This window comes from Phyllostomus hastatus, unplaced genomic scaffold (genome assembly GCF_019186645.2).
Source record: "Phyllostomus hastatus isolate PE091 unplaced genomic scaffold, TTU_PhHast_1.1 phas_contig_210, whole genome shotgun sequence".
NCBI classification, from domain to species: Eukaryota; Metazoa; Chordata; class Mammalia; order Chiroptera; family Phyllostomidae; genus Phyllostomus; species Phyllostomus hastatus.
Genome location: NW_025333737.1, coordinates 1090419 through 1104013, shown reverse-complemented (window position 1 = coordinate 1104013; position 13595 = coordinate 1090419). Strand labels below are relative to the sequence as shown.

General features: G+C 50.8%; 1 protein-coding gene across 3 annotated transcripts; it reads left to right on the top strand.

Moving 5' to 3' along the window:
* The first annotated feature begins 2745 nt into the window (after nucleotides 1-2745).
* Nucleotides 2746-13038, top strand: SERPINF1 (serpin family F member 1). Of its 3 annotated transcripts, none has more exons than XM_045836664.1 (8): nucleotides 2746-2901; nucleotides 6883-6971; nucleotides 8196-8394; nucleotides 8565-8720; nucleotides 9148-9351; nucleotides 10459-10601; nucleotides 12001-12211; nucleotides 12671-13038. In XM_045836664.1, the coding sequence occupies exons 2-8, from the start codon at nucleotides 6891-6893 to the stop codon at nucleotides 12928-12930; spliced, it is 1254 nt and encodes a 417-aa protein (XP_045692620.1). In that variant the 5' UTR covers nucleotides 2746-2901; nucleotides 6883-6890; the 3' UTR covers nucleotides 12931-13038. The 3 variants fall into 3 exon arrangements, with proteins under 3 accessions (XP_045692620.1, XP_045692621.1, XP_045692622.1); XM_045836665.1 differs by lacking the exon at nucleotides 2746-2901 and adding an exon at nucleotides 2952-3062; XM_045836666.1 differs by lacking the exon at nucleotides 2746-2901 and adding an exon at nucleotides 5566-5623.
* Nucleotides 13039-13595: the final 557 nt, after the last annotated feature.

Here is a 13595-nt window from a genome sequence, read left to right as displayed (position 1 = left end):
GCCAGGTAGCTCAGTTGGTTAGAGCATCATCCCGATTGATACACCAAGGTTGTGGGTTCGATCTCTGGTCAGAGTACATACAAGACTCAACCAAAGAATGCATAAATCAGTGGAACAACAAATCTCTCTCTCAAATCAATAAATTTAGAATTTTTTTTAAAAAATGAGGGTCTTAATCTGTATTCCCCTGATTACTTAAGTTTATTAGCCATTTAAGATTTGTCTTCTGTGAATTATCTGGCCTATTTTTCTGAATTGTGTTTTTTTCTTATTGATTTATAGTTCTTTCTATGCCACAGTAATTTTTTTGTCAGTTACAAATACTTTCTCCCAGTGTGAGGTTTGTTTTTCATTTTGTTTTATGGTACTTTATCATCAAAACAAGTTTTTAAAAAATTTTAGAGTCAAATCTAATAATCTTTTATAATTCATGCTTCTTTTTGGTGTATTGTCTTTAAAAAAATCTTTCCTACCCAGAGATCACAAAGATATCCATCTATGTAATTTTTTCTAAAACATTTACAATTTTCCTGTTGCATATGTGTCTTTGTGTTTGCTTTTTATTTTTAAAGATTTTATTTACTTACTTTTAGGTAGAGGGGAAGGGAGGGAGAAAGAGAGGGAGAGAAACATCCAAGTGTGGTTACCTCTTGAGTGTTCTTACTGGGGCCCGGGCCACAACCCAGGCATGTGCCCTGACTGGGAATGAACCGGTGACCCTTTGGTTCACAGGAGCCGGCACTCAATCCACTGAGCCACACCAGCCAGGGCTGTGTTTGCTTTTTAAAGCATTAGAAAGATCTCTGAAAGGATACATAAGAAAGAGATGAACATAAACTGTCTTCAGGCAGTGGAGTACAGTAACCGAAGATCAGAGTGAGAGGAAAATTTTTTATTGTATACCTTTTGTTGCTTTTGAGTTTTGAACCATGTGAAAATAAGATCCTATTTAAAAATAAGTAAATAATTTTTAAATAATTATTTTTTGTTATTCAATTATAGTAAATGATTTAAATAGTCATTTTAAAAGTTTCTGCAAAAACAGAAATAGTTCTTCATATTTAAACCTCTAATGTACGTGGAGTTCTTTTTTTTTAAGATTTTATTTATTTATTTATTTTCAGAGAGAGGGGAAAGAAAGGGAAAAGAGAGGGAGAAAAAAATCGATCATTTTCCTCTTGCCCAACCCCAACCGGGGACCTGGCCTGCAACCCAGGCAGGTGCCCTGACTGGGAATCAAACCAATGGCCTTTCAGTTTGCAGGACGATGCCCAATCCATTGAGGCACACCGGTCAGGGCTAGAGTTTATTTCCATGCATGTTGTGAGACAGGAATCCAATTTTAACTTGTGCACATGGATAGTTGTGACCTTCCCACCTTTCTATGCTTAGCTCATTCCCTTCAAGATTCAGCTTAGATTTGTATATTGTAACTGCGCTGCCACAATACCCCACAGAGCAGTGCTGTCCCACAGAAACACAGTTTAAACCACAAACGTAATTTAAGATTTGGTAGTAGACACGTTAAAAAAGAAATACATGAAATTAATTTTAATGATGTATTCTATATAACTCAATATGTGTAATCAGTATAACATGTTTGAGATAGTTTACATTGTGTTTTCATACTAAATATTAAAAAAATCTGGTGTGAATTTTACACTTACAGCAGATTGCAGCTCAGCCTAGCACGCTGGAAGTGCTCATGGTCACACCTGGCTAGTGGCTGTTGTATCGGACAGTGCGGTTGTAAAGACTGCTATCCTAGGAGGTGTTGCATTGTATTGAAATGGTCTGTTCTCACATCAGCCTCTGTGATCAGCCAGTCAGTTTCTGGAGGGCAGACACTGAGTCAAATTCATCTATGTTCTCCCTCTCCTCCGAGTACCTAGCTCATGTTGAGCTACTCTACTTTTGTTGAATGGAGTGAACTCTGACTGTTGACACACTTTCCCTTATATAAAGCTGAACTTTGCCCATTGGAAAGTTCTACCCATGGGCCCTTGCTCTGCTCCCTGGGACCTCACAGGAGGTGAGGTTCCCCTAAATTTTCTCCTCCTCAGGCTAAATATCACAGAGTGATCTCCTTTCCTCCTCTGGCTGGGACTCATACCTGCCTAGAAAACATTTTGTTACATTCTCTACTTACATCCCATGTCAATATTTTAGTTTCATAACCACACTGCAAGCTCCTAAAGACCCCAAGGTGGGCGGGGCCTCGGCGTTCTCTGCAGGTGACACTGATTGTGTCCAGGTGGGTACCAGGCACACACAGCTCCCTTCAGGACTGTTTCTAGTACAATACCTCTCATTTCTTCCTCTGGTCAGATATCTTCCCCCATGATCCTTTGGAAATCACAGAATTTCTGGGCTGAAAGAGCACACAGACATCCCTACTGAGAAAGGGAGGATCTGTGAGGGTGGGTAGTCTTGCCCCAAAACCCAGTTAGTGCCAGAGCCAAGGACCAGGAAAGACCCAGAATCCCAGTACTGGGCCAGCGTCTTCTCCACCCCACCAGCCTGCCTCTGGGGCCTACTCCTGCCGGACTCTTCCTCTGTCCCGTCTCCCACCGGGGCTGGCCAGGGTGCCCTCCGAGGGTGGAACTTCAGGCAGTGAGGAAGGCCAGGGCCTGAAGGAAGGTGTGGTGGAGGAGTGGGGTGTGTGAGTGCGTTTGTCTTGGGGGTGCGTGAAGGAAGGGCAGCAGTGGGTTAAAGTTAACACCAGGCAATGATGCAATCACAGAATCCGAATTGAGTGTAGGTCGCTTTAAGACAGGAGTAGCTGTAATCTGAAGCCTGCTGGAAGCTGGATTGGGAGGCAGCAGAAAAAGCTGTTGTGCTTGCAGGAGCCCCCTCAGTGTGCAGACCTAGGCTGGGCGCAGAGCCACAGCGCACCCACAGGTAAAGCAGCTCCCTGTCTGGTCTTTGTGTCAGAGGAAGACGGGACAGGCCCCCATGCGCTGTGGGGACTCGGGGGAGGCAGGGTACCCAAGGGAGTGGAAAAGAGGGGTTCAAGGAAGAGGAGGTGGGGAAACAGTAGCCTCTGCAGCTTGGGCATCAAGGTGAGTGGATGAGAGCAGGCAGAGGGAGTTGGGGGTCAGAGGGTGGTAACCGAATGATCCCCAAATTCTACTGTCCCACTAGGAGAGGCTGGAAAGACTTGAATGAAGTGGGTGGGAAACAATGGAGGGGGCGGTGGTGGTGGGGAAGCTGAGAGCTCAGCTGCTGGCTCGGGTCTGAGCAGCACCTCAGAGAGGCTCTGCAGCCCGGAGGGGAGGAGGCGGCGGTCAGGGAGCTGTGCTTCCACCAGGGCAGCTGGGGAGGCGACCCAGCCTGCAGCCCAGACTTAGCCTGAGCTCAGCTCTCTGCTGCTCTTTCAGAGTCAACTGGTGTGGATTTCAATGGTAACTTCCCAACACTGCCGAGCAGCTGGCCCATTGCGCCATGCCGGAGCGCTGGGATGGAGAACAGCTGGGTCCTTCTACCCGGTGCCCACCCTTTTCCGTTGGCCAAATTAGCTGCCAGTAAAAGCTGGGAGGTCAGTGGGGTTAGTAGCCTCTCACAAATGATGACTGTTATTTAGCCCAGCCAGTGTTTGGGATTTGGGGGCTCAGCTGCCCATGCTGGAGAGAATGCTGCCCCCATCCTTTCAGCTCCCCAAGGCAAGCCACAGCAAGGAGCAGGTCTGGGCCAAAGAAAAGCTGCAAGCTTCCCAGAAACCGCATCACTGCCTGGCCCATGCCCGTCCCCTGGGAGTTCAACCCCCAGGCTGAGGCTGAGAGAGGGAGGGTGCCAGCGAGCTCCGTTCCTAGGGCTGGTCCTTCTGGGCGGTGAGGAGGTGAAACTCATGGGCACCTTGGCCCAACTTAGGTCTTCAGAAGAAACACTGCCTGGGGATTAGTGGAGTCACCACAGGTGGGGTGTGCTGGGAGGGGACCCCTCAGACTCTCCCTGCCAGAGCCACAGAAGGGTGGTGCCCTCCCTTGCACTGCCCATGAGGTCCACCACCATGCGGCTTGAAGGCTGTGTGGTTCTGGGAGGAGGGGGAGGGGGAAGGGGAGGAAGAGGGGGGAGGAGGAGGAGGGGGGAGGAGGAGGAGGGATGGTGTTTGTCTCACAATTGGGTTTAATCTGAAACACATGCACTGGCACAAATTTATCCTCCCAGCTTGAAGGCAAGGTCATGAAATCCTAGTTCCTCATGTCTTTGACTTGGGCAATGTGGCAAAAAGTAAGGCTTGACCTTGGCCCAACGGGGAGGATGTCTACCTCCTTCTGTGCCCTCCCCCTCCTGGTATGACAGGAGTCTGGCTGGGATACTGCCCTTGGACAGGATGGCATCGTTATCCCTATGCCCCGGGCTAGGCAGCGTCTGCCTGTCCAGGCCTGTGGAACAACCACCTTGGACAGGGCCTTGAGTGTGCTCAGAGGGGGCCCCCCTGCAGACCCTTCCTTTCTGCCCACTCACTTCCCTTGTAGGGGGTTCTCAATAATCTCCCACTCCCACCGTCCCCCAGGTTTAAGATGGAGGATTCAAAGAAGTGCCATTAGTACTGCGTGTCCCAGTGACTGGCTCTGGGCCAGCTGTAGAGCCAGGTCTCTCCCCGCCAGGGTCCCTCACTTCATCTTTGGCCCGCAGCCCACCCACACGGTGACGGTGACTGCAGGACCTGGGGCTTGGGCTCAGGCGCTGTAGGGACTCCCACAGAGAAGGCCCCACTTCCAAGGGTATTGGGATTGTGAACTTAGTTAGCCTACTGTCCCAAGATGACCCTACCCCCTCGCTCCCATCTCAACTCCCTACTTTGGCCAGAGAGACTAGTGCTAACAACTTCTCTTCTTGCCTTGCCGCCTGTGGATCTCACTGAATTTTCATTCTTCAACAAACCAGTCTCCTGAGACACAGGCCAGGAAGGCCCCTGCCAGCTCTGGGTGGGGCTGGCTGGGTGGAGAGAGCAGCTGTAAGCCTGGATAGTGTTCTGGTTTCTATCTTGCACTGCAGAAAGCTTTCTGCACTGTTATCTCAATGGAGGATTTCTCCCTGAGCGGCCGGGGCAGCCGCCTGGAAGAGTGGCTGGCTGAGCACACAGGGCTCCCGCTCCGAGACCTGAGCCCGAGTTCGGGGTGTACAAAGAAAGCAGGCTCCTTCCCACCGGCGGTCCAGCCGTAAGCAGAGCAAACTCAGGAGGCGATCTTTTCTTTTGTTGCCTTTCATGCTTTACAATGTTGTCCAGTGGATTATCAGGCTTAATTTTAAGGACTTTGGCCAACAATAATACACTGCACTCCCAACTTTCATATTTATTCTGAGATGTCAGAAAAGTGTGCATTGTGTGGGGGGGTGTTATTGGGCACACGGCAGGGTAATGGAAGAGCTTGGCCATGTGCGTGTGTGTTTGCAGGGGAGGTGAGGGGCAGGGAAGGCAGATTAAAATTCTTGACTTGGCAGTGTGGATGGAGGAAGCACATGGACCAGACAAAGGTCCTGGTTGCTGACACTTTGTCCCACTTTCTAACCAGAAGGCCTCTTGAAAGATCTGATCTGTGAACCCCCCTCACCCCTCCCCACTCCTACATCATGACCCAGGGGTGAGGTGAGCCCATGGAGCAGTGAGCGCAGGACGGTAAGCAATGGTGGAGCATACAGAGCCCTGGGCCCGGATTTCCCACTTCCCTTGTGGCCCAGGAGCCAGACCAAAACCAGGGTCAGAAGAGACCATGGCAGGGGAGTTGAAGGGGCTTGGGTGGTCTTCCTAAGTAGTGGGGTTGCGTAACCTGAGGGAAAGAAGGCTCCAGAGGTGTAAGTTATTTTTGGGCTGATGGGGGAGGAAGGCCTGGCTCCCCAGGGGAGAAGGGTGCTCTGCGGTTCCAGTTGTAGGGACACACTTTGACTCAGAGACCCGTGGAAAGCTCACTGGGCTCTGCACTGGTCAGTGTGTTAAGGCATTACCTAATTCAATCCTCATTACGATAGTTAAGAACTACTTGATTTCCATCTCACAAGAGAAGATATTGTGATTTCGAAAGCTATTAAGACATGGAATTGAGCCCAGGCTGGTATGGCTCAGTGGTTGAGTGCCGGCCTGTGAATGGAAGGGTTGAGGTTCAATTCCCCAGTCAGGACACATGCCTGGGTTGCAGGCCAGGTCCCCTGTGGGGGGCGCATGAGAGGCAACCACACATTGATGTTGCTCTCCCACCCTTTCTCCCTCCCTTCCCCTCTCTAAAAAATAAAATAAGTAAAATCTAAATAAATAAAATCTTCAAAAAAAAAGACATGGAATTGAGATTTGAACCCAGGCTGTCTGACTCTAGACCCAGCGCTCCCACCCATGACAGGAAGAGCTCTTGACGTAGTGTCTGAGAAGGGGATGAGCCCGGGGCCCAGCTTCCAGGCCAGGGGGAGGCAAGGAGAGAGTGTGAGAACTTCTTGGGCCGATGCCTGCGTTCTCTACACCCTGTGATTCTGCACATGAGACCTAGATGCTGCCCCCATGCCCCTATTCTGTGACTAGCTAGTGCCCCAAATCCCATATCCCAAGTAGTCAGGGGCCCCCTGGGAAAAGCCTTAGCGTGCATTTGCTAGACCACATCCACACACAGGAGCCTACTGCTGGATCATCACCATCTGGGAGCTTTAGGTTTGAAGGTGGGTGTCCGGACACAGACAATGGGATAAGAGCTCAAGCTCACGGCTAAGACTGTGGGTGAAAGGGTCAGGTATTGCTCAGAGGGAGGGATCTGGCGAAGGGTCCACTTCTGGTCAGGAGAGGCTGGAGGGAAGGTGCTGAGTCCTGCCAAGCCCCTACTCCCTGCCCAGGGTGGCCTGCGGGTCAGGGTGACAGGTGAGGGGAACATCCTGTCACTTCTCGTTTTCTTGTAGGCCCCGGGATGCAGGCCCTCATGCTACTCCTCTGGACTGGAGCCCTGCTCGGGGGCGGCAGCTGCCAGAACAGCGCTGGCAGCCTGGAGGTCAGTGGTGGGGGGGTGGGGGGTGTTAGCAAGCCCCACCTCTCCTCAGCGGGCACCCAGGTTCCAGGCCTGGCTCTGGCCTCTAAGCGTAGACATCAGCAAAAGAGAGAAAATGCCTTGCCCTGCCTTTCAGAGAACATAGTGCAGACAAAAGTAAGCTCCCAAACAGTGAAAAGCAAAAGTGTTCTCACAAGCCAGGGCTGTCCCTTTGGTGCAGACCCAGTTCTCATCACCTCGAGTCACTGTAGGTCTCAAGGAGTGGGCGGCACCCTACGACATCCATTCTGATGGAAGGGTGTGGAAGGGCCTCTTTCCTGGGCGGAGGGAGTGCATTCAGCCTACAAAGCAGGTGCTGAGAAGCCCATGCTCGGTGACCATGGGTGGTGAGGGTCACACGAGGGGCCAGGGCAGCCAGGGCACACCGACTGGAACGCTGCACTTGGCTGTGAGTTCCCAGGTCAAATTCTGGCTCTGCCTCTCACTGGCTTCGTGATAGACAAGTAGCTTTTACTCGAGTCTGTTTTCTTATCTAAAAAATGGGATTCAAAATACTCATTCTTAGAGGACCACGTGGCTAGCTACTCATATTTCACCTATTGAACATCTATTCTGTAGGTGCTAGGGGTGGGTGGAGATATGAAGGCTCCGTGTCTTGCCTTTAAGGACCTTGGGGTACCAAATACACCAAGTATGAGGTGAAGTAGCTCGAACGAAGAGAACTAGCACAGAACGCAGTCAGTGTGGGGCGGGCGGCTAATACATATGTGCTCTTTGTTTCTAAAACAGATCAGAAAACAGAAAAGTACCTTCAGGTTGGGGCCAGCTGGGGAAGGTTGCGGTGGAGGAAGTCTGTGGTGGAGGAGGTGATACCTGATCAGGGAAAGACAGGGAGGCTTTGACAGGCGGAGACCTGGGAGCAGTAAGTGAGGGTGAGCAGATAGGAATCTGGTCTGGCCTGAGAGCAGGGTTTAAAAAATTTTTTCTTCAGTGTGTCACGGGCCTGAGGCTCACAGGTCACTAGCGTATAAATCTGGCCAGTGCATTGCCCCTCTGGGCTGCCTCTGCCCAGAGGAGAGCTCCTGCAGGCTCAGGGAACAAACTCATTCCAGCATCAGGCTAAACACACAGAACTCGGGCAGGGAGCCAGAGCGCCAGTCCCACTCAAAGCAGTGAGGAGGCCAGCCATCCACTGCTCCTCTCCCTGGTCCTTGTACTCGAATCCAGGGCCCCCCAGCCCCCGAAACCACCGGGGTGTCGGTGGAGGAGGAGGACCCCTTCTTCAAGGTCCCTGTGAACAAGCTGGCAGCGGCCGTCTCCAACTTCGGCTATGACCTGTACCGCGTGAAATCCGGCCTGAGCCCCACTGCCAACGTGCTCCTGTCTCCGCTCAGCGTGGCCACGGCCCTCTCTGCACTCTCGCTGGGTGAGTTCTCTGATGCAGAAAGCCCCGGAATCCCGGAGCCGCCAACTGCCCACTGCGAGTCTCTGGTGCTCTAAGACCCAGGGTGTTGTGTCCCTGGCCTGTCACAGAAGCTGGCCAGAGTTGGGCCCTGGCGAACAGTTAGCGAGGCCCACGTCCTGTCTCTCTGGCAGGAGCTGAACAGCGGACAGAGTCCAGCATCCACCGGGCTCTCTACTACGACCTGATCACCAACCCAGACATCCACGGCACCTACAAGGAGCTCCTTGCCTCTGTCACTGCCACCCAGAAAAACTTCAAGAGTGCTTCCCGGATCATCTTTGAGAAGAGTGAGTGTACTGGCCTGAGCTGCCTGAGGAGTGGGGGGCTCTGTGCTCCACACTGGGGTGGGGGTGCGGTTCTTTCTGAACAGTCGATCACTTCTGCTCAGGCCAGGTCTGGCCCTGGTGGGCAGGAAGGGGCCCTGTGAGCCCAAAGGGGATCAGAAAGAGGAAGTAAGTGGGCTGAGGGAGACAGTGGGAGGGTCGGTGGGGGACAGGAACATGAAGAGAAACAGCAATGAGCAAAATCTGTAGTTCCCTGTCCAGCGCTGCCTGGGGAAGCTGGCCTGAAGTCCCAGCGAGTCACTGGAAGACACTAGGCAGGAAGTCAGGGCCTGCTGAGTGGCACACCAGAACCTAAGCCTGGCATGCTTCCAGAGGAGGGATGCGGCGGGTTCAGCTCTGACCACACTGACACTACTCCATCTCTCCCCAGAGCTGCGGATAAAATCCAGCTTTGTTGCACCACTGGAAAAGTCATACGGGACCAGGCCCAGAATCCTGACCGGCAACTCTCAAGTGGACCTTCAGGAGGTTAACAACTGGGTGCAGGCCCAGATGAAAGGGAAACTTGCTAAGTCCACAAGGGAAATACCCAGTGAAGTCAGCATTCTCCTTCTGGGCGTGGCTTACTTCAAGGGTGAGGGCTTCTCCATTTCTCTTTCTGGCCACAGGTAGATGGTGGGGGGTCAGACAAGACTGGGAATGAATGGGCAGGGGGAGTCAAAGACCTAGTTCAAGAACACCCCAGAGGCAAAGCCAGAAGAGGGCCTAAGAAACGCACTTGCTTGAATGTTACCTGCTTGTCATCAAATCAAAGGCTGAGGAAGTGTAAGAGGCTTGTGGAGAGATTAGCAGAGAATGCACGACCATTCTTGTGCCTGTTTGGGCTGCACACTGTTGGATTTCTGGCTGGAGTCCGGTGAGGGTCAAAGCCCAGCCTAGCACAAGTTTCATAGCCTTTCTGGGCCTGTTTTCTCACCTCTGACTCGAGGCCCACACCCTGACTTCGGAGGCACTCTACACCTCCCAACATCGTGGCCACCCTAGCACTGGGCCCAGGACATGGCAGGCACTCACTGAGCCATGGCTGGTTCTCCAACGACGTTCCTCCAGGCTCTGGTGAGGTGCCCAGGGCTCTTCCATGGGCCCGCTGGGAGGCCAGTCCATCCGGACAAGCCTTGGGTGGGATTTTGGGCAACCTCCCTTCAAGTGCTTTGTAACCATCTATCAGGCAGTAGCAAGAATGGACCCCTATATTCCTAGAGAAAGCTCTATTTGAAGCACTGATCTCCAGGAAATGAAAGAAGCAATTGCAGCTCAGCATGTTAAAAGGCAACATTAAACTAAGGGAACTTGACCATCAACTCGCTGTGTGAGCGTTGGCAAGTCACTTCACCTCTCTGGGCCACGGTGATGTCTCAGCTGTAAGGGGTGACGGGATGACGTCCAGGTCCCTTCCAGCTCTGACCTCCTTTGATTCTGTCTCCCAGACACACCACAGGAGAAGCGTGCCCCAGTTCATTTCCTCCTCCAGGCGAACATGGAACTTGTATAATCCATACAGTCAAATCAGTAAAGCCAATGCATTTCCTTCTGAGTTTATTCCTTCCCTGATGTGTCAGGGCCTCGGACGGCTGCGATCTCGTTGGCCAGGCAATTTTCAGCACCGTGCTGTGGTCTCGGCACGGTCCCAATGCCCGTTTGGTCTCCTGGGGCTTAGAGCACTCCATGTGTTCCATTCCAGGGCAGTGGGCAACAAGGTTTGACCCCAGAAAGACTTCCCTCCAGGATTTCCATTTGGATGAGGACAGGACTGTGAAAGTCCCCATGATGTCGGACCCTAAGGCTGTCTTACGCTATGGCCTGGATTCTGACCTCAGCTGCAAGGTTGGTAGGGGTGGGGTGAGCGGTGGGTGCAGGGAGAAGTCAAAGACCGACAGAAGGTGTCGTAGAAACAGAATGACAGCTGTCTAAATTTTACAACTGTGACTTTCAGCAAGTTAATAGCTTCCCTGAGCCTTTTTCCCCCCTTAAAATTAAGGTGGATAGAAACTTACTGTCTATTTCTTTGCATTTTCTAATTCTTTATAAGAATTAGAAATGCAATGTGAAGTGACTTTAATGTGAAATTAGGGCCCTCAAGAACGGATACTCAGAGGTTGGTGTTGTCTTGCCTTTCCTTTCCTTCATTCTTTCTTTTTATTTTTCTGGGGGCAGGGGGAGCCTTTCTTTCTAGAATTCAAAGCCAAACTTTCAAAAACTGTCACAAACTCCAAACTGCTGACATCTTAAGTCTTTCACAAATACCTGACTTCTTTTAATTCTAAGTCAGTAGTTCTTACTTAACCTTTCTCTTCGGGAACCTGACGAAGCACCTGAAATACTTAAGAGAAATGCCATGCACGTGCACACACACATCTCTGTACATCACTTCATGGGCCATTGAGGCCTGTGATGCCGTTTGTCCCATGGACCTCAGGTTAAGAAGCTCCGCTCGCAGGACCCATTTTATTGCTGCTTCTGTGTCGCTGTGCCCAACGCCTCCATCCTCCTCCGGGGCTCTGTGTAACAGATGACCAGTAACTGCTGGCAGAAAAACCTTGGGAGAAAACAGACCTGGAACCATAGGAGAAAATTCTTTCAGCCAATCATTTCAGTTGGTATTAGGCCAGGGTAAGAAAAGGCAAGTCAACTTTTTGAAGGAACACTACTAAACATCTTGCTGCCAGAAAACAACAGCTTAAAGGGGTGATAGTTAAATACCGTATTTTTTGGACTATAAGATGTCCTTTTTTTTAAACCACATTTTTTGCTTCAAAATTTTTTCCCCTATTTTCCTCCTCTAAAAACCTAGGTGTGTCTACTGGTCTGAAAATAGACACACCTAGGTTTTAGAGGAGGAAAATAGGGGAAAAAAATTTGAAGCAAAAAATGCAGTAAAAAAAGTGCGTCCTCGTGGGCTGCGAACCAAAGTGTCGCAGGTTTAATTCCCAGCCAGGGTACATGCCTGGGTTGCAGGCCATGACCCCCAGCAACCGCACATTGATGTTTCTCTCTCTCTCTCTATCTCCCTCCCTTCCCTCTCTAAAAAAATAAATAAAATCTTAAAAAAAAAAAGTGCATCTTATAGTCCAAAAAACACGGTAGGTCAGGGATTGGGGCAAGCAGGGCAGGGCCCCGCTGTAGGAGAGGAGACAGCTGGACTGTGTGTGCACACGCGCGTGTCTACCCCAGGCTCTGGGGCTCCACAGGATGAACCCGTGTGGCTCCCTCCCTGTTGTTTCAGATTGCCCAGCTGCCTCTGACTGGAAGCACGAGTATCATCTTCTTCCTGCCTCAGAAAGTGACCCAGAACTTGACCATGATAGAAGAGAGCCTCACCTCTGAGTTCATTCATGACATAGACCGAGAACTGAAGACTGTTCAAGCAGTGCTAACTGTCCCCAAGCTGAAGCTGAGTTACGATGGGGAAGTCACCAAGTCCCTGCAAGAGATCAGTATGTCCAAAAGGCTCCTTTGCTCTTGGGGTGGGTGGGGTTGAGTCTTTGAGCCTCCCGCCTTTCTAAGTAGAATTCAAAGGCTCCACCAGGGAGACCGTGGATGATTCCTTAATTCTAATACATAGTGCTGGAGGGATGGCTTGAACCGCCTTCCTTCTAAGACCATTCCTTAGCCCCATGACCGTATATCCTACAAAAGGAACTCAGAACACTGCCTCTCAGGACAAGCCTTTTGATCTGGTTTCTAATCTTCACCTCAGCTGCGTTGTGTTCTTGGGCAAGTCACTTATAGTAACCTCAAACCGGGAGCCCTGTGTATCTCACCTCAGGCCCAAAGTGGTTCCACCCCCAGCTTGCTTACCTCCTTGAATCAGGATTTAGGAATTAGGGTTGTGTTCTTCCTTGGGGTGTTGGATAAGACTGGGCTTTAATGGAAATCCCTCTCAATCCCTGCAGAGCTGCAGTCCCTGTTTGATTCACCAGACTTTAGCAAGATCACGGGCAAATCTATCAAACTTACTCAAGCGGAACATCGAGCCAGCTTCGAGTGGAATGAGGATGGGGCAGCCCCCACCCCCAGCCCAGAGCTCCAGCCTGCCCACATCACCTTCCCCCTGGACTATCACCTTAACCAACCTTTCATCTTTGTGCTGCGGGACACAGACACAGGGGCCCTTCTCTTCATAGGCAAAATCCTGGACCCCAGGGGCACTTAATGCTCCAGTTCAATGTTAAATACGCTAGAGGGCAGATTACACATTACATGAAGGCTGCCCCTGTAACGGTTCAGTGTATACTTTGCAATAAAAGTGCTTTGCCCTTGACTTCCATTACCCTGTTCCTCCTCCTATTTTGAGCTATAGTAAGTTTGATATGAAGATAAATAACTCTTTAGGAAGGTTCTGATCCCACACTTACAACCTGGGTCTATCTAAACTCTGCAGAAAGTCGCCATTTATAAGAACTTTTAGTTATTTGCACTGTGTAAGGCAGGATCTGCTCCGGGATGTTTACATACAAGGACCACTAGTGCCCCCAGGAGGGCATTTCCTGGCTCCACAATCTTTTTTTTAAGATTTAATTAATTTATTTTTAGACAGAGTGGTAGGGAGGAGGGAGAAAGAGAGGGACAGAATCATCAATGTGTGGTTGCTTCTCACATGCTCCCTACTGGGGACTTGGCCCAAAACCCAGGCATGTGCCCTGCCTGGGGATCGAACTGGTGATCCTTTGGTTCATAGGCTGGCACTCAAACCACTGAGCCACACCAGCCAGGACACATAATCTTAAATACACCTGACTTGAATGCACACACAGATCTCCTGGTCAAGTTAATGTCACCTGGCAACATGGGATAACACATGAGTAGATAAGGGAGGTG